Source organism: Penicillium taxi, assembly GCF_028828555.1.
Source record: "Penicillium taxi strain IBT 34144 chromosome Unknown utg000002l_segment0_segment0, whole genome shotgun sequence".
NCBI classification, from domain to species: Eukaryota; Fungi; Ascomycota; class Eurotiomycetes; order Eurotiales; family Aspergillaceae; genus Penicillium; species Penicillium taxi.
The window spans coordinates 3,128,812-3,155,940 of NW_026643204.1; the positions used below are offsets into that span (position 1 = coordinate 3,128,812).

The following is a 27,129-nucleotide window of genomic DNA, read 5'->3' on the forward strand; positions in this document are numbered from 1 at the left end:
AGAGGAAGGAGATCAAGATTATTTTATAATGTCGATGCAAGGGGGAAACTGCAACCGTGACATATCGGAAAAGATCGTCCATTTTATTCTGAATCGAATTCTCATCCCACGCTCTCTATGCGATCTGGTGAGATTTGATTCGTTGTATTGACGAGCTCCCACGCTAAACGTGGCCCGCACTATCAGTTATCTGTCCCCATAGTTACCATACTTTACTATTTGAGGGGTTCTACCCCGCTAGAAGAAGAAGAAGTCAATGCAACATTGATCTGCTGAAGGAAATGGAAACCTTGGAAGCAAGTATTATCATAATCTATACAATGTCCATTGATACATTTCTACACGGGAGTCGGAAGCGGAGTTGTGATATCAAAGGGCATAATTCATTTATCATAGCATTATAACAGCAAGAGTACTCTAACGAGCTATTACATCTCTTATAGCTAAGCAATATATAAAAATCAATTGGGGACGCCTGTGGCAGGAATGGGCAACCTAGCACAGCCAGAATTATCACATCCAGCAAAGGGAACATTATTGCCCCACCAGGAAATATCGACTTCATGGTACTGAACCGCAAAAAAGATGATGATACCAGAGATAGCAATTGCTGCACCAAAAGATGAAGTGAGCACATAAGCGTATTTCTCCCACCAAGCGAGGTAGTGGCGCTTAATATAGTAGTTGAAGACGAAACCGACGATGAGAGGAGCAATAACGTAGGTCAGATTGTAAGGCGCAAAGTTCATCATTCCGTAGAAGAGCAGTGGGGAGTAGACGTAGCGAGCACCCGAGCGAGGGAAGTACTTTGATGTTAGGTAGAACGGAATAGGCACCACGAGACCAATGACGAATCCGTACAGAGTCGTGTTGTACCGTTGGCCAGCAGCGAAGAGTCTCTTAGGCCCAATGGCACCCCAGATGACCGATGATGTGAAGAAGGTGGTGATTGACTCACAGTTAAAGCCAGATGCCTGTGTGCTCTCGCAAATGTTGGGGATGTTGTGGAGTGCCCAGGCATTCACACCTATACTCACAAAGGCGGCGACAATGGTGGCAATGACCTGTGCGCTGAACATCACACGGGGTGCAATCTTCATGTAATGGCCCATTTTTAAGTCGGCGACAAACTGAATGGCCTGCATGCATGATACGACACCGTAAGTCTTGAATATCATGTTACCGATAGGCTTGTTCGGGAGGGCATATCCGGCGATGAACTCGGCAATGACGTTGTTCGTCACTTCAGAGTTGGTGATAGCATACACCATACCGTATGGAATCTGCAAAACAAGACACAAAGCCACGGCGATCACCATACCCCACACGGGGAATGTGGTTTCATAAACCTTCACCACAATACAGCCGATCACAAAGGAAAAGGCCAAGATAGTGGCGTACCACCACTCAGGAACTTCCTTGTATGTCTTCATCAAGCGGTTGTGAATATCATCATGCTCATCACGGGCATTGGTCCACTTCCATATCGCCTTGAATCCTCTGCTGAGATCATGACGATTGAAGAGAGAGACGTGGACAATGGCAGCGAGGTAAGCTCCAAAGAAACAAAGGAACATAGTTGCATAGGACGCACTCATGTAGGGAGGACTATATGCCTCGTAGGCTTCGGCATCAAAAACTCCATTAACCATGATTTTCGAAACATTGTAAGCAGATCCTGTGTTGTCGAATAGTGTGTTGCTCATGATGGGGAAGTAGCCACTATTCCAGGTATTTGTCCACCATATGGGAATGATCGCGCAGACACAAAAGATCAAAGTGCCGATCGTAATTGTAACCAGAGCATAGAATGGTGTGATGATAGGATCGTACAAGACCGAAGCCACATTCCAGTCGAAAGATGGGATTGGATTGAATCCCAAACCCGTAATGCTACCAGTGATGGCGGCCAAAGTCATGCTGCTGGGTTTGATCCAAGTCATCCAGTTGAAATCGGATAGTGCCTGGAAGATGTACCCAGGGAACCAGTACCAAATGAACATGCCAATAAATGAGTATAGAAAGATTCGATAACGGGAGATAGTCCATCCGTGTACAACCTCTCTGGCGTGGTCAGTATGCAAGGCCTTGTTGAGGGCTATTGTCGCCAGGGCCTTGGGATAAATCATGGCAGGGGGGTAAACAAGGAATCTGCGGACTAGGCCGGCTGTACCAAAGCCAAGCAACTGTGTTGAGAGGGTCAGGAGGATTTGGAAGCCAGCCTTGTCGTAGAGGGCAGTGTCATTGTACCACTTCTTGATCTTGAGGACATCAAAGATATTGGTTGTATAGGCTGTTCCGAGTGACCCTCCATATCCAACATTGGCCATCACTGTTATCAGAATGTGCTCTTTCTGGTTGAATGGTCCTGGATTCAACGAGAAGCGCCAGCCAAATATGGAGTATTGGCGAGTGGGGAGAATTCGATGCATGAAATCCCCCAGAGGATAAGCGACGACTTGAGAAACGTAGGAATTGATGAAAAGTGACGGATAACGCAGGGTGAACAGTTGATTGACACCGGTGAAGACAATAGTCAGAAGAAGGCCCAGAAACCAGGCCCTGAAAGTGTTTGCCGAAACTGTTATATCGTCTGTAGGGGACACAACAGCGCGAACTTCTGCGTATGGAGAGTCATTCAGCACGGTGTCTCGCAGCTCACGAATCGTTTTGAGTAGATCAGTGGCTTCCACACCAGTGATCGTCTTGCGATCACTGGCTAGGAATTCCTTGGCAGTGTCTAACAGCTCATCAGGGTAGTTGCTGTCATACGAGTGCTGTGCCAATGTCTCTTTAACGATTGTCACGAGCTCCTCATATTCGCCGTCCGCCAAGTCCTCCTCGGGCAGGATATCTTCTCGGGCTAACTTCTTCTCCTTGTAAATATGGTCCTCGCTCAAGGTTGCCATCTTGAAGGAGGAAAGAATTGCAGGGAGCGACTTCTCTCTAAAGAAAAAATCTGTGTGATCGAAGTCTCAAGGATAGAGATTGAAATCACAACCATCCCTTGTTTAAGTAGTAGTTCACAATATTAGTACACCCAGTTCTGATAGGGCTTCCGGATGCAACGCGGAGCTCCGATCCACCTGTTCCAAGGTTAAATCTACCCAGATAATAATTAGGGAAAGATTAAGTTCTGTCTTGCAACTGGCCGCCTAAACACAATAAAGACGCCATTCGCTCTATGGGGGGTCACCATTGTTTTAGCTTTGCATTAGCTTGGATTTGTTGCGCCAATTGTAGCTAAACCTTTGCATTTTAGTGTCATCTTGGGAATGCTGCATTGTTTAGTCGTAGTTGGTATGGTGGCGTGGTGGCGTGTGGCGTTCCTACTAAAACTATTCCGTACATCTTTGATATCTTAAGGTCAGTTACTTTTACAAATGACTATTTATGTAGTTTATCAGGTACTCTATAGACTGTAGATAGGCCTCTGCGCTAGAGGTATAGAGCCGTGCGCAGTTGTGAAACTCGATAGAGGGATTTTAATGTGTTCCGAGGTCGCATGACCAGGCCTCCCAACCTTCGATCAATTGATAGGTAGTCGACACCGCCTTGGCGCCAAGTATCTCTTGTTTCAATTTTAGTTGAGGCTGTAAGCTAAGTGCTTTGAGGGGTATAACGAGTAACTCTCGCTTCTCTGGTTATTTGTATTTTCAGCCTTGAAACCTTTCCATGACAGCAGTTAACTTGGCATATGCAGGAAAAACCTTGGAAAGTCCAGTAACACAGTACCTGATGGGTACTAGCAAAAAATATCCAATCTATCGCAATGCGTATCTTTCACCCGCCATTAGCACAACATATTGTGTAGGGTTACATACGGTCAAATCCGAATCTCTAAGGTATGCAGCTATTGATTGGGTATATGTTAAGGTTGGATTAAAGTGGATCTCGGGCCGCACGGGGAATGGGAAGTCCCTATTGGCTGTTGGACTTTGGCCAAGCGGAGGAACTAAACTTGAATGGACAATCGACCGATGCTATCTGTTTTGGTGGGGTATACTATTGCTGCGCAGAAGGAAAGAAATATCTTGAATTTTGATTTATTTGCAGCGTTGCACAGTTATCAAAGTAAGGGCCAGCCGACATAATACCTAGGTGCGTGTACTTGTGTACCAATATGGAGTAATAGATCTAGACCTTGGAAGTCTTTATCGGGCGAAATCTATCATTCTCTCTCATTTGCACTCAACCCTTTGGCCGACGTACTGAGTACTTTACCGCGGTTCCGACGGTCACCGGTATCTCTACTTTCAAGCCCATGTGGAGTAGCCGGCATGAAACGCTTTGACGTGCGGCAAGTCTATTATACTTACGATCGGATTCCGATCCCTATCCCTGCTAATCGATCATGTCACCTCAGTACACACCTTGTCTCTGAAAGAGAAGCTAATCTCACACTATTAGTCGTAGCCTCGGGCGCCTTCCAGCCCTATAGAGTTCACCGAACTAAAACCGACTTGATTTTCCCGGAATCCACGCCATCTTGATGTTATCTCGCGTATCTAGAGCTCCGGAGTCCGCTTAGTCCATAATTTGATTGGTATAGAATGGAACAGCTACAAATCGCTAAGTTAAATGAATGAAAATTGAAGGCTGGACCTCAGTAACAGTAGATGCGGAGCTATCATAGCAGACTCCCAGCCTAGAATAGAATTAGTTCAGGTTTTACCCACATTTCGGGATTTTTTCGTACGAACTACCCAGTTACTTCCTACAGTAGTCTTGGCTATTGTGGAGTATGAGCATGGGTGATTATTGTAGTTGTTGATCTCTGCTCCATCGGGAAATAGCCTATACAGTGAAGATTTCATGTCAATTGGAAATGGTATGTAAATTCAGGAATTCTGCCAAGTATGACAAGTATAGTAAATTCCTATTCACAGGAGACAAGTCCCCTGAGAGTCCGCTTTCGGGTACCCTACAGTAGCAAGCACGCGACTTAAATATTCCGGGTTTCCCCGTAGCGCATTCCATTCACCCTCGGCCTTGACCATGAGTGTACTAGCCAGAATGGTACCATTCAAAGACACAACGCCATGGTCTTCAATTTGTCCAGCGGCAGCCACGTCAACTGGTAGTTGTGCCGTTTCCTGTCTGCGAGGGCAGATCATCATTGTGGTGAGGGTCATGGCAAGGTTATAGGCCACTGCTGCTGGCCCCTCTGATGGCGTTGAGACTGTTTCTTGTAGCGCATTTCGGCCCTCCGAACATGCGACAGCAGCTCTATATAGAGCCAGGTAAATACTGTGGAGGGTATCTGGGGAGGGATTTGGTGGTAGCGGGAGGGCAAAATGAGCGAATGGGAGTTGAGGTAGGTGCTGGAACTTGGAATTAGAGGTGTCGTCCTGGGGTTGGTTCTCTATGAGGTCAATCAGAGGATGCCATGCCTCCGACTCCGACTCCGACCCTGGCCCTTGTTGGCGCATCGCTTCAACGGGGAGAAACTGAAGATGGCGATGGGGCTGGCTAGCGCCACTCTCATCGCCAGAGTTGAAAAATGCAAACAGTCTATTTGTGGGTGGGGTTGCTCGAGGTGTCTTGCCATCGTCATCCCAGATCTGAAGGCATTCGTAGGTGGCTTGCAGGTCCGTCTTTTCAAGCAAATCGGTTTGTGCCTTCCATTCTTTAGTTGTAATTATGAAGTGGTTCGGAATTACGGGGAATTTATTGAGAACGAGTGCGTGCGATGGGAAGCTTGCAATCAATAGCTCTGGTGAGGGGTCTTTGAAAGGATCGAATTTTGGTTGCTTTGGTAGCTTTGGCTCGTTCTCGGGTTTGAGGTTCGATGGTTTCTTCGCAAGGGCGGGGCAGTAGCGCAATTGAAACTATACATCGATATGGCGTTAAACACTGATCGTGATCTATCGAAGCTTGGAAAATTTCCTTACTGGTATCCCTGCTGAATTGACAATTGATAGGTGGGTCGGGGAAAATAGAAGGTGATCGCCCTCCTTTGCAGCCTCAAAGCGCCGCGCGACCAGTGAAGATAAACTTTCGTTGACGCGAAGTAGCATCGCTGCTTCTGATGGATAGTAGTTGTTGAAGGTGTGCATGGCAATGCGGGGGATGTTCTCCATCCCGAGATCCCGTCGTTGAGTCTACCGAGGTCTGATTCTGGCCACTTCAAGGTTGTAAAATTAAATTACCTATTTTATTCACTGATTCTACTCGAAATAGCCGTGTTATGCATAAAAAGTCAATTCGGCCTGAATAAGTCCTCGATGTTGGGAGATTAAGTGCTTATTTGGTATGGCTGATTGACTGTTACTGCGTCCTTTTAGCATCCCGTTTTAGAATTACTGCGTCGTTTTAGACTGCAGCTAAATCGACGCAGCCGCAGTGTTAAAACGACGTTGTCTACGTGCGCAATAGCCAATAATAATATATCATCAAATATCAAACATTTTGTCAGAAAGATTGAGGACTTGATCTGATTTCTCAAAATTTTCCAATTTTAAATTATAAGCTTATCAGCATTATATCTACAAGTTTGTAAGGCATATCCCAGCCTCCACGATGAAGAAGACAAGGCCACACGAAAATTGACAAAAGGGCCAATGAGCGTGCCCATGATACTTCTGGTCTCCACATCCTTCCAATAAGTAATATCAACATCCATGGATCTCAGCATTGTAACTTTTTCGACCATCCGAGCTGAATCATACCCAGGTACACTCCCAGATCTGGAGGTTCCCGAAGATGAACAAAATACTGAATCTATCAATTATTTGAACATTTATGCAATAATGCATCACAGCTTTGAGCCCAAGTTCTTTTATATTACATTCCACGATTGAATTCAACCATACCACCATGCCCACCACGACCCTGGAACTCTTCCTCAAGACTATCAACACTGATAGCCTGCCGTTGAGGGAAAATAGCCAAAGCAAAAGGAAGCGCAAACAGTGATGTAGTTAGAATCAGTCCCAGATTAACAGGAAGGACCATCCGTGGATTTGCACAAAGCCACTGGGTCTTCTCCAAACGGACTAGAATCAGGGGCGGAAGAACCATGATAGGCGTAGCAGTGATCACACGGCTGATAGCAGTCTCGCCAACGGCAATAGTAGCAGCCTTTCTACTCTTGCCTAGGCTCTGAAGTGGCTTGGCATCTTCAGACTGTTCTCGCTGAGTCCGTTCCTCGTCAGATAGGACGGGATAAATATCTATGCCCTGGCGAATTTCTTCGCCGCGCATGAGGAACACGTTTAGTGCGCTAGCACTGGCGACAGCAGCAAAAGGTACCAGACGTGTTAGAATAAGGCGCCTCTCTGGAGATATGCCTTTCAGTCGTGGTACTAGAGCATTGAGTCCTAAGGCCACAGAGCAGGAGGCTGAGACGGCTAGAAGATATGACTTTGCTATTTGCGATGTTGATAGTGGAGTCGATTTGTTAGCATTGGCATTGTTCACTGCAACATTGAGCGATTGATTGGCAATCTGCCACAGAAGAGTGCCAGTGGTCTAGAGGATGTTAGTTGGCTTCAATGCGGAAATTACCTAGGGATGAAACTTACCTGGAGACCAGGTGTAAGCATGCCGGCCGTAACAAACAAGTTAGAAAGCACATATCCTGACATGCGAAATGGCATCATGACTGGTTTGCCATTATCTGATGGAGAATAATTTAGCAATGCTCCTAACCTTGCTCTACTAAGATTATTCATACCTGGATGTAGTGTCGAATCGACCACCTTCTTCGCACGCCACAATTCCGGGGTCATCTCTTGGATCTGATTCTGTTTGTACAGAGAGATGAGACGCTTTGAATGCTCTAATCCAGCAGACGAGACAAGCAGCATTCTAGAATAGCTCAAGGAGTCAGTATGGTACGATAGCAACAATAAAATCAACTGACCGTGGGTCGGAAATGTCTGCTGCATGGCGAACACGACCCCAATATGTGCTCAAGTCATATTGGGAAACTGGAAGATCCCGATTACCAGGAAGTGATGCAGACATGCCAATACGATTGATCTGGAATCACGAGAGAAAGTTCCCTTAATTTTTGATATTGTAGTGGGGCTGATAAGAGACTGCTATCCAATAGTAGTCTGGAAATTGCTACACAACTGGATAGGCTCGAGATCCTCATTTCCAAACTTCTTATAAAGTCCACGACCATCGGCAAAGAATCAAGACAATAAGTCTTCAGCCCAAGATTATCGCCTTCCTTGAGCCTCTCTTCCCTCAAAGTGGCGCCGATCCCGTGTCTTCTATATTTAGGAAGTATCCCCATCACCGATAACACTAAATTTCATACTTAAATATTATAGAAAGAAGTTAGTAAAATACTTACGGCCGAATCGCTTGCCTGACATGATTTCTTCGGATATTTATCATGGCACCGATAAGATCATTGCAAAAGTCGGGATTTGTTGCAGTAGGCCACTCGATGTTTTTCCATTCATCAACCTCGGCTTAGTATAAAAGTACCAAATCGCTAATGCGAATATCTTCCCCTCTTTTGTTTCGGGATTGTTGAAAACAGCTTTCCAGAAATTTGACCACTGGATCTTCTCACATTTTCTTGGCAAAGTTCTCAGCTCTCCAAGTAACGTTGGCCTAGTTGGGGCTCCGAACATGATATGGAACTTATTCGTGTCTGGTGGAACTCATTTGTAAAATATTCTGCGCTTTTCATTATTCACCTGTCAATTAATCAAGCGAAACTACAAGTCAAGTCGAACGTTGAAACATATCAGAAACGCTCGGAAAGGATCAAAAAAGTATTAAAACACAGCACCAAAATGGCATCACGAACTGAAAACAAAAAACCAACAGGAAAAACATCGCTAATTTCAATCATTTTGATCCGAGACCCAAAGCGTCAGTGATACCACCAAGACCTAAGCCGTTGATGATCTTATCCAAACCCAAAGCTCCTAGGATACCGTTCAAAAGACCACCAAGACCGAGACCATCCAAGAGACGACCAACAAGTCCCAACACACCGTTCAGCAGTAGACCAACAGCAGCAATGATCTGGAACAATGGCTCAGATAGCAAGCCCCAAAGAGGGTTCAGTTTCTTCTTGGCATGTGGCATATCAGCGATACGCCTGCGACCATTGTCAATGGTCTTCACAACCGTCTCAGTCAACTCCTTGATCTGATCAGCCAGTTGGTACTCCTCGGGGGTAGCATCCTTAGAAGAGGCGCGAGCCTTGGCAGTTGCAGCAATGCGGCCATCAGGATCGAGCGCTCGGATGGCGCCGTTGCATTCTTGCAAGATGCGGCCTCCCTCTTCGATAAGTGGCTTTACATCCTTAACCAGCTTCTCCTCGTCGAGTTCCTCCTTCGGTGTGCGATCAGCTTTGTCGAGTTTCTAGAAAATATATTAGCAATCCATTTTTTGGTGAATTATGATCTCGGATGTTTGATCCTACCTCGGTAATCATTTTGCAAATTGGCTTGACCTGCTCGATAGTCTGGGATAAGATGTTGCTCATCTTTCTGGCGAGATCACGATCATGTTCAGCCTTGGCTTGAGCCTCGAGCTCTTCAGGTGAAGGACCTTCCTCAACCTCGGGCTCAGGTTCGGGTTCGGGTTCGGATTCGGGTTCGGGGATGTTCTCGAGAAGAGTGCACTCGCCGACGCGGTTGCCATCGTTGTCAACAACATATCCATTGTCATCAATAGACTTGCCAGCCAGGGTAGCCACGTTTCCAGAAGTGAGCTTGCCAATAAGGTTGCCATCAGCATCGCGAACTTCGCCCTCTTTGTTGACCTTACGGCCAGACATAGGATTGATATCGCGCTTCTTCTCCTCCGGCTCCCAGCGCTCAGCTTTACCAATAGTGTTGCCATTCTTGTCTATAACATCACCATCCTCATCAACCTTGCGGCCAAGGAGGCGCTTAGCATCACCTTCAATCAAACGTCCGATGATACGTCCAGCATCAATGATGACGCCGTCCTTTCCAACTTCGGCATTATCAAAACCAAAGAATGGACCTTCAGCCTTGTGTTGCTCGGCTCCAGGGATGAGCTCTGCACGACCGATGATTTGGCCGTTGTCGCCCCAGATCTGACCCTTACCGTCGACCTTGCGACCAGCTAGACGCTTGTCGCCTTCGACAATACGACCGACGACAGCACCAGTAGCAGGATCAACGACATTGCCCATCTTGTTGACGACTTTTCCTTCAAGAGCAGACAGATCCTCTTCTTCAGGCACCTCCTCCTCTTCTTCGGGAACCTCGTAAGGCTCAGCACGGCCCTTAACATTGCCGTACTTATCTGTGATCTCGCCGTCTTCATCAACAGCACGACCACGGAGTTTCTTTGCATCGCCTTCAACCAACTTGCCAACGATTGCACCTTCATCATCCTCCACGAAGCCATCCTTGGTCACGTACAGACTCTCCATGCCGGCGAATGGGCCTTCAGGTCTATTTTCAAGCTCGTCATCCGGAATGAGCTCCACGCGGCCAACGACCTTCTTGCCACTGTAAATCTCGCCGTCTTCAATCTTCTTGCCGGTGAGTTCCTTGGGGTTACCCTCAACAACACGGCCAATAGGGAATCCTTCAGATCCAATGACATATCCAGCTTTGTTGCAAGAAAGACCGTTGAGGATAGACAAGTCTGGTACCTCCTCAACCTCAGGCTCAGGCTCAGGCTCCTCCCATCTCTCAGCACGACCAATAACACTGCCGCGGCGATCAAGGACTTCACCATCTTCGTCAACGCCGCGACCGAGAAGCTTTTTTGCATCACCTTCAATAAGTCTGCCGACGCGAGTCTGGTTCTCATCCTCAATCCAGCCATCCTGAACAACGACAAGACCTTCAAGGCCGGAGAAAGGTCCCTCCTCATCTTGGTCATCATTCACGGGGAGAGCCTTCACCTTACCGATGACGTTGCCCTTATTATCCCAGAACTGTCCCTTCTCGTCGAGCTTGGCGCCGAGTTTCGAAATTTTCTTAGGGTCACCTTCAACAAGTTCACCGACGGGCTTTCCAGAAGTCTGGTCGATGACCCATCCACGCTTATTGCAGGTCAAGCCCTCTAGGGTATCCAGATCTGGGATGCGTAGCTGAGCATCTTCAGCTGCATCTTCAGCGGTTTCTTGAGCGTCGTCGACGGTATCTTCGGCTGTCTCTTTGACTTCGTCGACATCTGGAACTGCATCTTCAACATCGCCAGTTTCAGGAACGGCTTCATCGAGATCATCAGCATCGGGAACAGCATCCTCGGCTTTTTCGGCAACATCATCAACACCAGAAACGGCATCATCGACATCTTCAGTGTCGGGGAAAGCATCCCCAGCCTTTTTAGTGGTTTCATCAACATCAGGAGCAGCGCCCTCGACACCGTCAGTGTCGGGAACGGCATCCTCGGCCTTTTTAGCGACACCATCAGCATCTGGGGCTGCTTTATCGAGATTTTCGGTGTCTGGGAGAACATCCCCGGTGTCAGAGGTAGCTTCTTCAACGCCAGGGACTGCGTCCTCGACATCCTTGGTGTCGGGGAAGGCGTCTTCGGCATCAGAGGCGACATCGTCGACATCAGGGACAGCGTCCTCCGCACCCTCAGCAACATCTTCGGCAGTCGACTTTGCCTGATTAACGACGTCATCTGCTTGATCAGTGGGCAGGCCATCCTCGGCATCCTCGACGTCCTCCTTAATACCATTCAGGGTACCATTGGCGTCGCCAACAGTCCCCTCGATAGCCTTCTTCTGCTCTTCAACAGGCACAAGCTCAGCGCGACCGATAGCATCGCCTTCATCGTCAACAATCTCGCCCTCATCGTTCAATGTGTAACCGATGAGATCTTCAGGGTCGCCCTCAACAATCTTGCCAACGACATGACCCGAGGAATTCTTGATAACACCTCCATCTGAAATAGAGAGGCCTTCAAGCTGGGCAAGATCGGTAACAACATTCTTTAGCTCATCATCCAGCTTAGATGTCGGAGATTCATTGGTGGCTTGTTCAGCCAACTCATGAAGAATGTCCACACGACCGATCAAGTCACCATCCTCATCGAGGATCTCACCATCATCCCCAACAGTCTGGCCAACCAAGTCTTCCTCGTCACCTTCCACTACTTCACCGAGTGGGTTGCCATCCTGTCCAAGAATCTTACCACCATCGGCAACCTGAAGGCCCTTCAGGGCAGACAGGTTGAAAGGAATGGCATTCTTGACAGCGCCAGCACCCTTGGCAACGGTATCTTTGGCCAAACCAGTAAAGCCCTTAGCTTTACCAGCGAGCCCAGAGAAACTACCACCGCCGCTAAGAGGGGCAGCAGATCCAGAAGCTTGAGATATAGCATCGTCTGGTGGGGATATGGGGCGGCGTTGCTCGGAAGAAGCAGACTTCTTCTTCGACTTTGGCGATGGTGTCTCTGGCAAAGATTGCTCTTCAAGGTCATCGTCGATGGGCTTCGGGGCTTTCGGGGTGAGTTTGTGGGAGGGCGTCTTCTTCACGGACTTGGGGCTCTCAGCTACACTGGGGGCCGCGCTCGAGCCGGAACCCTTGCGAGTTTTGGATGGAGTTCCAGTCTTGGAAGCAAGCTTTTTGGGAGCTTTGCTGACTGCCGGTGAAGACATCTTGAAAGTAATATACACTTAGGGTCGTGAACTATTCAGTATATCGTGAAGTAGATCGTAAATCGTTTGGGTATAGGAGTCGTAAGATTCGTCGAGAATTCGTTCAAGGGTTGTACAAATTGGTGGAATCAATAAAGTAAGTGATAGAGGTAGATATAGAAAGGTAGGTGTTATGAAAGATACCTCGTTACTTTGTGTATGAGATTAAAAGTATTCGTGATTTAGAGGCTCAATTCAAGAGTTCAGGGGTTTCTGATAACTTGTACAATGGGCCAGAAGCCTCGTCTGTTATATAGACTAGCAGAACCTGGTATCAGGTACAGACAAGTAGAGAGAGCATACGACGTCATAGCAGTTGATATCATCGATAATATGTAGTTCAGCCACTAAATGCTTCTTCTGCAGGATACACGATAGATCGGGTGAGAGTGCCACAAGCCGAGTCATCCTCACCAACTAACATCATAATAGCGGGGCTGTCAGATACGGCTAAATGTGAATTTATCTTAGTATTAATCCATTCCTCTGGTTGGATCTGCGAATCAGAGGTCCTTGACAGCTTGTGGCTGAATCGGGGATTGGCAGGTGGTGGAGAATACCCTGGCTAAACATGACTGGTATGACATGACGAAAGAATCAAGTATAACCTGAGATTCGAAACTCCTTTCAAATGTTTACAGGAGAAATTGGCCTTTGATAAACTCTTTATACTTTCAGCGTCTTGCCCTATACTACCTAGTCCTGGCGGTCTAAGCATCTAACTCAATCGTTATCACTGCAATTAAGCATGCATCGAAAGTAGAGTTGAAGTGTATTTTCACGTCAGATAGGAGAACAAAAACAAGGAAATTTTGTGCATGAATTAGATACTTGAATCACAGACAGTGGTTGACGACAGGTTACGAACCGTGGGAACAGGTTGGCCACTTCATTTGGGTTAATGCCATTCGACAAATCACACTGCTTATTTGAGTGCAGGGACCCCTGATCCAGTTTTATTTGCCTCCCTTCTAATATATGATTACTTTCATTATACCTAACCTTGGAAGTAGAGAGTTGTGTCAGTTTGACCACTGTGGGGTGTATGTGGCTTGGGATCTCATGTGTGGTTCGCTATATATATGCACACTACTAAATGAAATCTACGATCCTTCTGGGCCAGCACTAGTGCGCTTCAATGCAGCGGCTCCCGAGGATTTATTGCCTGGAGGGTAGACCCGATGAATTTTGTCTATTGTTGATGTACTCATACCTACCTAGGTAGTTGGTATCCAGCAATTATCTAAAAGCCTGTCGAACGGTACACAACCTTGGAATGGTCAACTGCCCTGTCCAGCCTTCGGTACCTAACTCACCCTGGGCTGATTTATGGACTCTTCATTATCAAAACTCGTTCGAACCGAGATATAATAAAGTAAATTATAGTACCTGGTCCCACCTATGACGCCGTCAAAGCTATATATGGCCCCAGGAGGTCCTGTTCGAGACCTTTGATATCAAATGAACCCCGCATAGAATACAACGTGGAAACTTGAAACTATTGGAGGTTTCAATAAGCCACAAGGGCCTCGGCTGGATGAGATCATGAACGATCAACGCGATTCATCATTTTAATCTATTTGGGTGGAGTTCTCCGCCACATTAAGTCATCCCCGCATTAAGCCTGATATCATCGGTTGGAATGTCAACGCGAGGCAGCTGGTAAAAACTTGAGATTGCAGATAAATATTTCGTATTTTTTGTTTCAATTTAGCTATTATTTTGGGTAAATCAGTTATTCCGGGTGTCATTCGGAGTAAAGTGCCAATCTCGCGTGGAATTTAGAAATTGGCTCCGCAAATCTAAGTTTGACCTTTAGCGCCGGGCAAAACCAGTTTTGACTTCCCTATTAAGGCAGTCTATATACTAGACCGTACTACATAGATGTAGCTCAGATTTAAACTACCTAGGTAGACCTGGGCATAGAATATTTTTCTCGGGAAGATGAACTTGAAAATCGTTGCTTCAACTAACAAATCGCGATTTGCCCATTGATTACTCCACTTGGGAAAAAAGAAAGAACGAGGGTACGAGGCAACAGAAAATAAGAACTTATGTCGTGAGAACAAGAGTATAAACTGACAAACAAGAGAGTGTTACATTGGCAATGACCTGGGTAGTGACATCTGTACCTTGCTTGGAGGGGCTGAGTACGAAAACGCACCAGGAAAAGTGATACAGAGTAGAAATACATTGATTCGGTCCAATCCATGGGCCAAGTATACTTGCCAGCTACTCTTAACATACATGAAGAAAATAATCCCAGAGCCTCCCATGACACAAGGGTATCGCTATGCTAACAAACAAATACACGAGCCTAACCCCTAAACATGCTTTTGGTAGAAACAAGAAACAAACTGATACGCATCTCCGACTAACGGTATGTCCAAGACTTGCCTGGAACTTCGCGCTTATCTTTGCGAGCACCCGAGGGAGCGTCAAGTGCTTTGGCGTACGGATTAAAGGGCTTCTGTCGTCGGGTAGCGTTGATAGAGGCAGCAGGAGCATTGAGAACAGTATCTGCGGCACCGTAGTCGAATGGAGCTGTCTGTTCCTTGGCGGCAGTGGCTTTCTTTTCTTGTTTGCGAGCCCGTTTTCGCTGGTTCTTTGTCATTTTAGCGGATTCGTCAGGCATTTCGTTTGATTCGTCGTCGCCAATGGAACTTTGGTTAGGTGATTCCTCCACAGCGTCAGACTTTCTCTTGCGCGGGCCGCCGAGTTCTTTGACAGTGAAGACCTTGTTCTTCTCCTCATCGGCGATCGAGTTAGAGGCAGGCGCTGCAGTGGGAGCGGCTGATATGGGAGTCGCAGGCGTGAGCTTCTCCCGAACTTCAGAAACGTTCTTTGCCATGGGTGGCAATGGAAGAGAGAGACGAACAGCCTCCGAAGCTGCAGTAACAGAGTATTCCGGAGGAGTTGGGACCTCCTTCACTTCCAAAACATTACCCCAGAACTGTGATTTCTCAATAGTAGGAGGGTTGTTCTTTGTCGTTTGCGAGAAATTGAATTCATAAGTTGGCTTTGCCAGCTTTGGACGACTTGGGGCGTCTCGCCATTCGGGACCATCAACTCCGGCAATATTTGCCTCTTTAATAACCTTGAGGAGATCATTCGCTCGGTCCTTGACAAGAGGGTTCATAGGTGACAGAGTGCGGAGCAATGATCCCATGTCAAGAGGAAGGTACTGGACGAGCTTGAACAGTGTGTGTCTAGGGATCACAAACTGGGGATTCTCATCTTCCTGTCGAGCTATCTCATCGCGCCACTTGTGAACAGCCTTGAAAATTGCAAATTGCTGCTTGGAGTATGAACCCGAGGCACGGGACAGCATATCATACCAGCCTCCGGATCCATGGCCAGTCTTCTCATCATAAACGGAGCGTTCGTATCGCTGCAGACACTCGATCTTCGATCGCTCCTGTACATAGTCGATGTGACTGATCTCGGGCGTCGAGTTCTCAATAAGGTCGTTGCGTAGACAATCGTAAATGTACAGTAGAAAATGAGTATCAGATCGGGCATAGTCAAACATAGCCTGTGGCAACGGGCGAATTCGCCAATCGGCCATCTGGTGCTTTTTGTCGGCTTCAAAGTTGACGATTTTCTCGAGAAGAAATTTGAGACTCTTCTGGTGATACTGCAATGCAGTGGCAGCATGAAACGTATCGAACAATCCTACCACATACAAGCCCAAGTCCCGCTGCAGCCAGACGATGTCCATTTTCGAACCATGGAAAACCTTCAAGATTTTTGGATCCGTGAAAACTTCGTTTAGAACTTGCAGCTCCTCTCTCCACGGTTTCAGAGTGTCGACAATCCAATCTTTATCCCGAGTACTGATTTGCATCAGCGAAACAAGCCCCACGTAAGAGTGGGCATCGTGGTGCTCCAAATCAATAGCGATCTCTTTCGCATTCTTCAGATCACCCAGCATCTCCATGACTCCATCCATAGTATCCACAAATGTCGCACTAGTACTCTCAAGCGGCTTGTATGGGATGGGAGTCGCGATCTCATAGACAGACTTCGGATACTCGGCCGCACGAATCTCGGTTTCGTAGGGATGTTGGTATGAGACATCCGGGCTTTCTGAAAATGTCAGGGGCACAAGCGCGTTAGGTTTCGCTTTTAGCAGAGGCTTGAAGGTTTTCAAGTCATTAGAATTATCAGGTTTGTGGTCAAATTCGAGTTGCGGTTTCTTAATGATGTTCGGTGTGAAGCGGATTCTGTTGTCGTCTAACTTCTTTGCGGCGCGAGCGTCAGCGTAGGCTAGACGGGCCATCCCCTTTTCTTCCTCTGAAGGGCTCAATTTTTTGATAACACCGGTAAATTCGTCCAAGCTCGCATCAGCTTTCTCCAACATCGAATCAATCACGTCCACCACGCCATGCCAATTTTCATCGATGGAATCCTCATTTCTCAAGGTCGGAGGCTTCACTTCAGTTCCGGTTATAGCTATTTTCAGTACTGCAGAAGTTAGTGCAAGAACACGTTCAGCCTGCTCGTCTAGCTGTTCTGTGAACTCAGCACTAGAGGTACGGTGGAAGCCCAAGTCTTGTGCTGCGATCTGGCCTACAGTGCGAGTCACATTGACAAGTGCGGATGTCAGGTCTCCTTGGAAGGAGGGGAATTTTGCAGGTTCCATATCGGGCAAAGCTCGAGCTGGACTGCGAAAAGAAACGGGAAACAAAGATGAAAAAGAGGTATTATGATGAAAAGCATGGCAGGAAAGAAAAAAAAGTGTAGGCAGACGGCAGAAACAATCGACCGCCTACCTAAAATATTCAAGCAGCAATGATGTTTCATTGGCCCAAAGCTGGGACTATTTTCTTTCTTACTCTATTGCAATCACATTTTCTCGAGGCTCAGATAAAGCTCCTTCTGATGAGCTCTGGTCCTTTTTCTCAATATAATATCTCAATTCCTCAATATGGCTGCCTCTATTGCCCCCGAATGCAACGATATCAAGGAGTAAGCTAACGTGGAACCTTCCAGCTTTGCTTGGTTTGGATAACCACGAGTTCGGAGCAAATACTGAAATTTATCAAAACAGAAAATACGATACATGTTTCCTCAAATGGTATAGTGAAAGTAAGTGTCCCGAGACTTCCTTGGAGGGTATACAGGTGGCTAAAAACACAACAGAATACCTCCGTGGCAACACCACCTCTAATGACTGCGAGGAGTTGTTCACCAAGTATAAGACCTGCTTGAAAGTAAGTAGTCGATGCTGTCTGTAATAGGGGCAATAATTCTTAACATGCCACTAGAAAACCCTTCAAGACAGAGGCATTCATACGATGCTAGAGGATGCCCGAAAGAGCAGCAGCGAAACAGATGCCGAGTTTCTGAAAAAATCTTGAATTCTTAATCTTTATTGATACCATCTCTTCTCTCTATGTAATTTATATTGTTGTTTCAGAGCAAAGTATGCATTCCCTCTCAGATTTAAATCACGGAAATCTTTGCCACCTAGCGGAGAACATCAAGTGGACCTGGATATTATCAGCTTCCCAACCATGGATATTAATCTGATGCTCAGCTGGATATGAACTCTAGCTAGGTCAACTTGTGTCGTAGGCTACTCATTCCAATGTTTAAATATTTTTGGGTAAAGTAGGTATGTATGTACAAATGAAGGAGTTAGCTCGAGGGAGCATGAAACGTCCACTGGTTGACTCACAAGTGACTCCAGCTGTGGTGGTTCCTCCAGTATTTTTACTCATTGATCCCGTCTAACTTACTGCAAAGCTTTGACCAATTCATCGACAGACTTCATTTCACGGTCGTTGTTCTCACCCACATCCAGAGCAACCAAAAAACGACTGACACAGTTGTATCCCGCAATTCCAGTAGTAAGTTCAACAATCTCGCGATCATCAAACCCAACAGTCTTCAACTCTGCAAATACATCATCCTGGACAGTGATAGTACGGGTCATTTGGTCGGTGTAGCGCAGAACAGCCCGTTGCTTCGGAGTAAGTGGGCTACTCTCCAGCTCAGAAAGATCACCCTCAGTAGTAGATGGGAGTATACGAGCAGTATGTAATTGTTCAGGCTCAATACCACCCTTCAAAGCGAGGGGTGCATGGGCATTCCATTCATATATGGCATTGTTCAGCACAGCCACTCGGCAAACCGATAGCTCCATAAGGCCGGAGTCGACGGTGGTACGCGATCGAATCGCACCGATAAAGCTGTTCCAGCCATCTGCTACTGGTGGGCTGTGTAGCAATGAGAGGTCCAGTGGGATCAGTGGACGAGGGTTCCGGCGCGCCGCAATGCGTTCATAGATAGCGGCAGTGTCAGCAGGAGCATCAGCCGGCGGGGTATTAGGGGCGTATGGAAGACGCATGGTGCGAATATGGTGATATTGGAAGGACCTTAAGATTTTAGGAACGGTGATTCGACGTTGTAGGTACATTCCCCAGGTATTGGCTTTTTTAAAGGTGTTTTCCCCGCAGAGGCTCGTACCAACCGAGTGGCTCACTGCCGAGGGGCTTTGAGCGGGTCAGTGATTAGCCGATACGGCACGAGAAGTCGGTCGGAATTTATAGACTTAGTAAAAATTGACTGAGAGCATTGAGAAGAAAACATAGCGTTGTCGGTGAATTTTCAAAGGTTAGATTGATGTTGATGGCTATTGAAGGCTAGCTGTATTCGCGATATAATCAAATTCTGCCAAGACATCTGTTCACCCCAACGTCATCTCAACTTTTGAACACATACATTCTTCTTTCAACGAAAATCGAGAGCTCCATAATGCAGGTTGCAGAAATACTTGCTGATATAACCTCTCTCAAAGCTTGTGTATGTATCATCTTTCCAATTTTCCCTCTGGGGACTGAACGAGCTACGCCGGCTCCGAGAATAAATAACATATCTTTGCTCACTGACTGCTTGTTCAGGGCCACGAGGAGGCTCTTGCCTTGGTAAATGTCCACAAGTCTACAGCACCACCAGATGACTCTCCGATCCAACTCAACAAAAGGGATCAAGACTTGCACCGAGCAAAAGAGCTGGTAAACCTCCACTATGAAGTCAAGAAACGTTACCAAGACGGCGAAGTGGACGAAGAACTTCGAAGAGCCCGCGAAGATGTGGACCAAGTCATTTGGGATCTGTCATGATTTGCTCAAATTCTGAAAGTCAAGTCTTCCAATCTGCGTAATTTTTCACTCTTACCCTGCCTGAGACTACCCTGGAACTTAATTGCCATTCAATTCCACTTTGGATTATCTAATTGAAATTGACGCTTTTATATGTCGCTACTTTGCTAAATATCTTACACCAACATTTTTTCATTCTTTATATGGACTATGTCACAGTATGCCAAATACACACCGCATTGCCAAGGCAAAGACCGGGTCAATGAGAAGCGAAAACCCAAGTTACTTCCCGCTGGTATCCAATAAATATTCTCGTTACTTCTCGAATAACTGAAAACCTTTACAAAACTTCCACTTGAATATGATCAACGATTGACCTAGGTACCTAGGTACCTCAATGTATTCAGAATGGGAGTAAACCTATTCGTAGGTGACAGTAACGCTGTCCCTGGAAACAGAGCTGGAGGTCAGAACCTCGTTATCCTGCTCGATGTCCATGAGGGTGGCACTGGAAGGTCCATAGCTGGTGCTGCCAGACTTGGCCTCGGCACTGCTGAAGGTAACAGTGCCGAAGTCAGCGAAAGGAACGAGCTCGCCATCGCTCTCGAAGTCCTCAACAATCCACTCCGCGTTATATTCACACAGACTACCGTCATCTACATTGGAGAATGTGTGGGTCACGGTCTTTCCAGTGGTGATATTGTCGACGGTAGCAGTACCGCCAGTAGCTGAGGTGGCATCAACGGTAACTTTGATCTTGTCACCAGCGGAGATGTCGATGTTGTCAAAGTCGTAGGAGTAGTCGGGGTACCACTCATACCAGGCGTCGTAGGACACTTCGCTGCCCTGAACACAGAAGTCGACACCGACCTGCAAGATGGCGGTCTCGCAGGTATCCCCGTCGATGCCAACCCAGGCAGAAGCGCAGTATTCCTCATCGCTGAACTGTCTGCGAGACTTAGCGCCCTCTTTGTCGCCGAACCAGCCCCAGCTACCACCACCACCACCGCTACCACTGCTACTGGGGACAGAGGGAGTGGGAACGGTGAATTCTCCGGTCACGTAATCATAACCGGTACCGATGAGAACGGCACCGGCCCAGTTGGAGCTGTACTCCTCGTGGGAGGTCTTGTTGAAGTGCAGGACCTCGTTGGTAGTGCCGGCCTTGATGGGCGGGTTGCTATGGCGCTGAGCAGTACGACGTGCAAGGCGGGCCTCAGAGCGAGCCTGGCGCTTAGCAGTCAGAGGAGCTGCGAAAGCTGCAGTGGCGAGGGCACTGCCGATGATAGCAGTAGAGAACTTCATGTTTCCGGGTTGGTATTCGAGATTTGAACCTTTGCTGAAGATGCTTTGTTGGTGGATTGGAATCGAACCTGGGCAGACCACGCCGTCTTTATATGCCTTGGGTCGCAGAAGCTTACAGCATAATCTTTCATCACATCTTGCAACCTTGGAACCTGATACTCTCTGTCAATGCAACATCATTGCCAAAATACCAATGCAAAGACCGAGGTGAGTAGATGGAGCCACATTGGTAATATGTGACGCCGTCGGAGGCCGATATAATCTCCATCCGAGTCCAAACTAGGAAGCTGGGATGTGTTGTGAATATGCATCTGCAGGAATATGACTATAGATAGCGGTGAGCCGAGTTGAAGAAAGGTGGATCTCCACTCCCGTCATAGTTCGCAAAGGTACCTTACATAGGACAGGTAGTATGGGAAGGTACCTACACCTGTGGAAGATCATTCTGTTTACTATTTACACAACCTTGAAATATCATCCCGTGGTCTTCCTAGAGGCATCCATTGAACAATTTGAATAAAGCGCATACGTCAGCTGATATGATACTAGTCAGGGGTTGCATTGACCTAAACTATTCATGCAGGTGTGCTATCTTCATAGAAAAATCCCCAATGGTTGGCCTGGCCTCCAGCCGAACCCCGGGACATATCTAAAGCTGCATACATGAGCCAAGTCAAGGACGGAAATGATCAACTGCAAGTCCTAATTATTGGACCTTGCAAGACTTTTTCAGGTGAAGTCTAGCCCAATTTTTTTGTGGAGCCTCTGATTGAGGGGTGAAATAGCTTGGTTCTTGATAAGAATTTATGCCAAGAGCATTTCAATGTCAGAACCACTACAATGAATCTGGGGGCTTGTGTTTCTTTCTGGGTTCAAGGCGATGATAGAGTTTTGGAATGGAACAACCTTAAGTCTTACATCTTATTGAGTCAGTGATTAACTAGCATTGGTAGAAAGTATGATTCCAGAGCATCATACGGTTAGGTTATGCAGTTGATGATGAATTTCTTATCAAGCAATTGACCTAGCCCCACTGTCAAGAGTACCAACAAACTAGAAGGGCCGCTATTTGCACCGGCTCTTAGTTATGCAAGAGAAGAGATAATGGGGCCGGAATGTGCCCATTGGAGGAATCCATGAATATGTTAGACACTGTTATCTGAGGTGCAGTGCTTATTTCGTACTATCCGGACCGCGGCCAACTTCATCTATACTATAAGAAGTTAGCAAGTGTGACTGATAGCAATGCATTCAACCCCTCATTTCTCTATCTAAGTATCTGTTACGTAGGCAAGATAACCAACTACGTAGAAGAGGCAGAAGCATCGCCATCATATCCCATCTCAAAACACACTCATATTGACGGACACAATGATCTTCCCCAACACCTCGGCAGCCTTGAGCCATATTTCATGGTAAACTCCATGACAGTCCTAAGTTCAACGTTGAAAAATGACTTCAAAGAAGGATGACAGAATTCCCGAGAGTCCTCGGGAATGTCTTCATAAAATCAACTCTCATAAGGTATAGTTATATTACTTTGTAAGATTATACATAAGCAGATGGAACTAATATGCCGATACAGTCGATAGAACCGACTAGTTCGCGATGCTTCTCTATTCTTCGTGCGCATAGTTTGTCTTTGTAGTAGCTTTATGCGATTTTATGCGGTTTTATGCGTTGAAGGCCATCCTATGGGAAATGAGATTTCGTCACGGTTATAGATACCGTCTAGATAGATCCCACCTTCGAAAGTGTTTTTTGTAGTAAACCAAACCAATCCTGAACAATTTTACAGTTCTAATTTGGTGGAATCTCCTATCAAGTGATTGCTGTACCTTTTTCGGGCCTTCATACAAATTTTATGAAAATTTCACTACGAGGGCTTCATTCGGACATATGAAAGTACAAATATTTGTTGATTCGGCCCGTAGCACATGTACAATCTCCCTATAGGATCAGACCACCTGAAATGCCAGCATGTACTCGCAAGACATGTGACAGTAAAGCAAATTCTAACGTATCCCCTAGACTGGAACTAAACAGACCTGCCGCCCCACAACCCTTTCCGCAAGTAGGAGGTAGCCTGCTTTCAGGAATAACAGCTCTAGTAGAATAGCTTCAGGACTATATCAAACTATACAGGCATATTTGTTTCTTTAATCAAAGATTCTATATATAGTTATTCTATAATAAATACGTTACCACAACCATGCCCGCAAGCAGGAGATGGCTTGCTTTCAGGAATAATATAGCTCTATTAGAACTGCTTCAGAACCGCATCAAACTTTGAGGGTATATAGTACTATAGGAAAGATGCCTCATTCTGGTATTATATCTCCACGTATGCTACCATTATACGAAATACTATAGATATAAGTCTTGGACTATGAAGCCTCTTCACGTTTCCCTTGTCAACCTAGAAAGTCTAATGCATACCTCGTGCTTCTAATGCCCGTCGATGCATCGCTTTGGTCTCTTCATATTTACCTTGGCTATCAAGCATATTGCTAAGGTTATTAACACTGTTAAGCGTGTCAGGATGTTTACGTCCAGGCACCTCTCGTGCTTCTAACGCTGGTCGGTGCATCACTTCTGCCTCCTTATAAGCTCCTTAAAGATCTTGAAACCACCCATAATTAGATCAAGGGTGGCGGTATTTAATCCATTTTCATCATCTATGTTATATATAGACTTTAGCAGACTTTTAGCATGCGTGACAGGATGGGTTAACTAAAAAAGATTTCCGTCCCATGTATATGTTTAGTTGTAACTGCAGTTTACTGAGGTGTTGTAGCGTAGTTGACCTTACGGACCCCTGCTAACCACTCAAAGGTAATGCTACTGTGTAGGTTCCTACGAGGTGAAGTTGGGGTGCTGTAAAATCTGTGTTCCATTCATTCTATTCCATATTCTATATTCCATCTCTATGCAGTCTTTTTCTTGGCTTTTGTTTCAGGCAGTAGTTGTCATGTATTGATGGCTTTGTTTCTCAGGCTAGTATCCCAACAGCATAACCTAGCGAGTGAAAATTAGAGAGTGTATCTTTATGATTCACACTAAGAGTCTCCTTCTATCTCTTGTAGGCCTGTCGAAATTCTTCTTCGGCTGCAGAAGACTTATTTTGGTCATAGAGAGCACAACCTAGCCAGTGAAGAGAACAGAGTGTTTCTTCATGATTCGCACCAATAGTCTCCTTCCGTCCCTTGTAGGCCTTTCGAAACTCTTCTTCGGCTACAGAATATTTCTTTTGCTTATAGAGAGCATGACCTAGCCAGTGAAGAGAATAGAGTGTGTTTTTATGATTCGCACCAAGAGTCTCCTTCCGTCCCTTGTAGGCCTTTCGAAACTCTTCTTCGGCTATAGAATATTTCTTTTGCTCATAGAGAGCACGACCTAGCCAGTGAAGAGAATAGAGTGTATCTTCATGATTCGCACCAAGAGTCTCCTTCCGTCCCTTGTAGGCCTGTCGAAACTCTTCTTCGGCTATAGAATATTTCTTTTGCTTAGAGAGAGCATGACCTAGCCAGTGAAGAGAACGGAGTGTGTCTTCATGATTCGCACCAAGAGTCTCCTTCCGTCCCTTATAGGCCTGTCGAAACTCTGGTTCGGCTGCAGAATACTTCTTTTGGTCAAAGAGAGCACGACCGAGCCAGTGAAGAGAACAGAGTGTATCTTCATGATTCGCACCAAGAGTCTTCTTCTGTCCCACGTAGGCCTGTCGAAACTCTGGTTCGGCTGCAGAATACTTCTTTTGCCCGTAGAGAGCACGACCTAGCCAGTGAAGAGAACAGAGTGTATCTTCATGATTCGCACCAAGAGTCTCCTTCCGTCCCTTGTAGGCCTGTCGAAACTTTTCTTCGGCTGCAGAATACTTCTTTTGGTCAAAGAGAGCACGACCGAGCCAGTGAAGAGAACAGAGTGTATCTTCATGATTCGCACCAAGAGACTTCTTCTGTCCCTCGTAAGCCTGTCGAAGCTCTGGTTCGGCTGCAGAATACTTCTTTTGCTTATAGATAGTATAACCTAGCCAGTGAAGAGAATAGAGTGTATCTTCATGATTCGCACCAAGAGTCTTCTTTTGTCTCTCGAAGGCTGTCTGAAACGCTATTTCAGCTTCTTTGTATCTCTTTTTGTTGATGCAAGATACTCCATTATCATATAGCACTTTAAAATGACGGAGAAGATCATTTTCGGCAGTAGAAATCGGTTGATGTGTTTCCTTTAGGAGAAGCAACTGTTGGGTTGAAGGCGTGGGTTTTCTGCCAAATCTTTGTGACTCATTCCTTGGTGTGACTCGAAAGTGTAAGCTTGAATGCTCTGTTTCTGGATCCCATGGTTTGTAGTCCAGAGTTGTCATTGTGGATGCTGTTACATTCATCTCGTTTATTCCAAGTGTATGATCAAGTTGGTCTTGTTTCAGCCATGTGTTTTCAAGGGCGCCTTTTGCAGATGGTCGCGTTAGAGCATCAGCCGCTAGTAGACTTTTGCAGAAGCTTAAAGCATCTGGGTTGACGGAAGGAGATAGTGCGATTGAAGGAAATATAGAGGTCTGGAGGTATGACATCAAGCTGTTACCAGGAAATGGATAACAGTTAAAAAGCATATGGAAAACCATAATCCCTAGAGACCAGATATCCATACTATATGTAGGGCGAAGATGTTCCGTTCCAGGGGGGTAAAGTTTGAGTCTTTCAGGAGCCATATATCCTGGAGTCCCAATCCTCGTATCGGTGTTATTTTCATCAAATCTTTTGCTGATACCGAAGTCGCTTATTTTAACCCACCAATTAGGACCTTTCGACATAACGAGCACGTTCTATGCTAAAATATTAGTTAAAGTGATCACATCTTTATATCGACTCTGTCTGTGATAATAACTATACCTCAGGCTTGAGATCTCGATGGATATACCCATTATCATGGAGATGCTGAAGACCCATCAGAATCTGAATAGTAATCTGCTGTATTTCTTGCTCAGATAGCGGGCTCCTCGACTGGAGGTTTCTTCGGAGATCTCCATGTTCCATATATTCCATTGCGATACAAAGATATCTTTCATTTTCGCACCAGCCAAGAGATTTGACAAAAAAACTATCATACTTGATCATCGATAATAATCAGCATATATTTTGGATCAACTCAAGATTATTACTTAAGAGATATGGTATACTGACCTTCGGCCAAGAAAACTTCGCCATCACATCTAATTCCCGATCGCAATATTCTCGTAGATTTGTGAGGTTATTTTTTTTGTCGATGATCTTCATAGCTCGCACCTTGGCTGTACTGCCACTTAAACATCGCTCTAGCCAAACTGTCGAGAATCCCCCATGACCAAGTGGACCCTCTCTGTTCCATTTTTCCTTCACGTTACTTCTGCCCCTCTTTTGGTTGTCTGCTGTATGGTAATGAAGCGTGGCATCTTGTAGAATTTCCGTGTGCAAGAATCTCATATCCTCCACACGTACTTTGCTCTCCATGATGGAAAGATAGCTTAACCTTCAGCCTTGGAGTTATGAAGAGGTTAAAAAGGTCTCACTAGAATAAAAACGAGGTTAAGTTGTTCTCAGCCGTACACGCATAGCGTGTATCAGCTGTCTGGCTTGGCAGTCGTGTATTTCTTGATCACTAGTCCAATTAAGCCATCAAGGCTGACTGCGGTACATAGCTGTGAAAGGGTGCGGGGTCCCCTAACCCTGCCACGCTCCAAGCTTTCTTTTATAACCGATCGATGAAGCCACTGGAGATGCGTTTTTTAAATATGTAGTAATTTGTCTAATATACCAAAACCCTATCACACCCCCGCGCGTGAGAAAAACATCCTTAGCGAACAAGAGAATTCGATAAGCTAAAGAGACACCGATTAGAAGTGATGGTATATAGGATGAAACGAGAATTGAAGTCTGGAAGGATATCATCGAGCTAGGGAGCCAGACAGTAGTGCTCGGCAAAGATATCGAATAATCCAAAAATCTATTATTTTTATTCGATGCCGAGCGATACAAGACAGCTCTCCCCTCAAAATTAGCAGAGATCCACCGCTAAATACTTTTACACATCGTGTAATATTACGTAGCAAGATACTGTACCTTTACGGCGTCT

The 27,129-nt window shown here is 46.0% G+C and overlaps 10 protein-coding genes across 10 annotated transcripts; 2 read left to right on the top strand and 8 right to left on the bottom strand.

Moving 5' to 3' along the window:
* Positions 1-461: 461 nt before the first annotated feature.
* On the bottom strand, positions 462-2,909 carry N7495_003082 (OPT oligopeptide transporter; the record flags this gene model as incomplete). Its single annotated transcript, XM_057205751.1, has 1 exon — positions 462-2,909. The coding sequence occupies one exon, from the start codon at positions 2,907-2,909 to the stop codon at positions 462-464; it is 2,448 nt and encodes an 815-aa protein (XP_057066358.1).
* A 1,974-nt stretch (positions 2,910-4,883) lies between these two features.
* On the bottom strand, positions 4,884-6,083 carry N7495_003083 (uncharacterized protein; the record flags this gene model as incomplete). The annotated part of the gene is made up of 2 exons (XM_057205752.1): positions 4,884-5,831; positions 5,895-6,083. 2 exons carry the CDS (start codon positions 6,081-6,083, stop codon positions 4,884-4,886), a joined length of 1,137 nt encoding a protein of 378 aa, XP_057066359.1.
* A 703-nt stretch (positions 6,084-6,786) lies between these two features.
* On the bottom strand, positions 6,787-7,971 carry N7495_003084 (sideroflexin family transporter; the record flags this gene model as incomplete). The annotated part of the gene is made up of 4 exons (XM_057205753.1): positions 6,787-7,473; positions 7,527-7,621; positions 7,679-7,812; positions 7,868-7,971. The coding sequence occupies 4 exons, from the start codon at positions 7,969-7,971 to the stop codon at positions 6,787-6,789; spliced, it is 1,020 nt and encodes a 339-aa protein (XP_057066360.1).
* An 843-nt stretch (positions 7,972-8,814) lies between these two features.
* Positions 8,815-12,571, bottom strand: N7495_003085 (LEA domain protein; the record flags this gene model as incomplete). The annotated part of the gene is made up of 2 exons (XM_057205754.1): positions 8,815-9,336; positions 9,398-12,571. The coding sequence occupies 2 exons, from the start codon at positions 12,569-12,571 to the stop codon at positions 8,815-8,817; spliced, it is 3,696 nt and encodes a 1,231-aa protein (XP_057066361.1).
* A 2,413-nt stretch (positions 12,572-14,984) lies between these two features.
* On the bottom strand, positions 14,985-17,255 carry N7495_003086 (exosome nuclease subunit RRP6; the record flags this gene model as incomplete). Its single annotated transcript, XM_057205755.1, has 1 exon — positions 14,985-17,255. One exon carries the CDS (start codon positions 17,253-17,255, stop codon positions 14,985-14,987), a length of 2,271 nt encoding a protein of 756 aa, XP_057066362.1.
* Positions 17,256-17,540: 285 nt separating this feature from the next.
* On the top strand, positions 17,541-17,973 carry N7495_003087 (uncharacterized protein; the record flags this gene model as incomplete). The annotated part of the gene is made up of 4 exons (XM_057205756.1): positions 17,541-17,581; positions 17,664-17,701; positions 17,756-17,826; positions 17,881-17,973. 4 exons carry the CDS (start codon positions 17,541-17,543, stop codon positions 17,971-17,973), a joined length of 243 nt encoding a protein of 80 aa, XP_057066363.1.
* A 377-nt stretch (positions 17,974-18,350) lies between these two features.
* N7495_003088 (carboxymuconolactone decarboxylase family protein) lies at positions 18,351-19,034 on the bottom strand (the record flags this gene model as incomplete). Its single annotated transcript, XM_057205757.1, has 1 exon — positions 18,351-19,034. One exon carries the CDS (start codon positions 19,032-19,034, stop codon positions 18,351-18,353), a length of 684 nt encoding a protein of 227 aa, XP_057066364.1.
* A 338-nt stretch (positions 19,035-19,372) lies between these two features.
* Positions 19,373-19,740, top strand: N7495_003089 (uncharacterized protein; the record flags this gene model as incomplete). The annotated part of the gene is made up of 2 exons (XM_057205758.1): positions 19,373-19,420; positions 19,519-19,740. The coding sequence occupies 2 exons, from the start codon at positions 19,373-19,375 to the stop codon at positions 19,738-19,740; spliced, it is 270 nt and encodes an 89-aa protein (XP_057066365.1).
* Positions 19,741-20,139: 399 nt separating this feature from the next.
* Positions 20,140-21,024, bottom strand: N7495_003090 (A4/G1 family peptidase; the record flags this gene model as incomplete). Its single annotated transcript, XM_057205759.1, has 1 exon — positions 20,140-21,024. The coding sequence occupies one exon, from the start codon at positions 21,022-21,024 to the stop codon at positions 20,140-20,142; it is 885 nt and encodes a 294-aa protein (XP_057066366.1).
* Positions 21,025-24,097: 3,073 nt separating this feature from the next.
* Positions 24,098-26,135, bottom strand: N7495_003091 (kinase-like protein; the record flags this gene model as incomplete). The annotated part of the gene is made up of 2 exons (XM_057205760.1): positions 24,098-25,843; positions 25,911-26,135. 2 exons carry the CDS (start codon positions 26,133-26,135, stop codon positions 24,098-24,100), a joined length of 1,971 nt encoding a protein of 656 aa, XP_057066367.1.
* Positions 26,136-27,129: the final 994 nt, after the last annotated feature.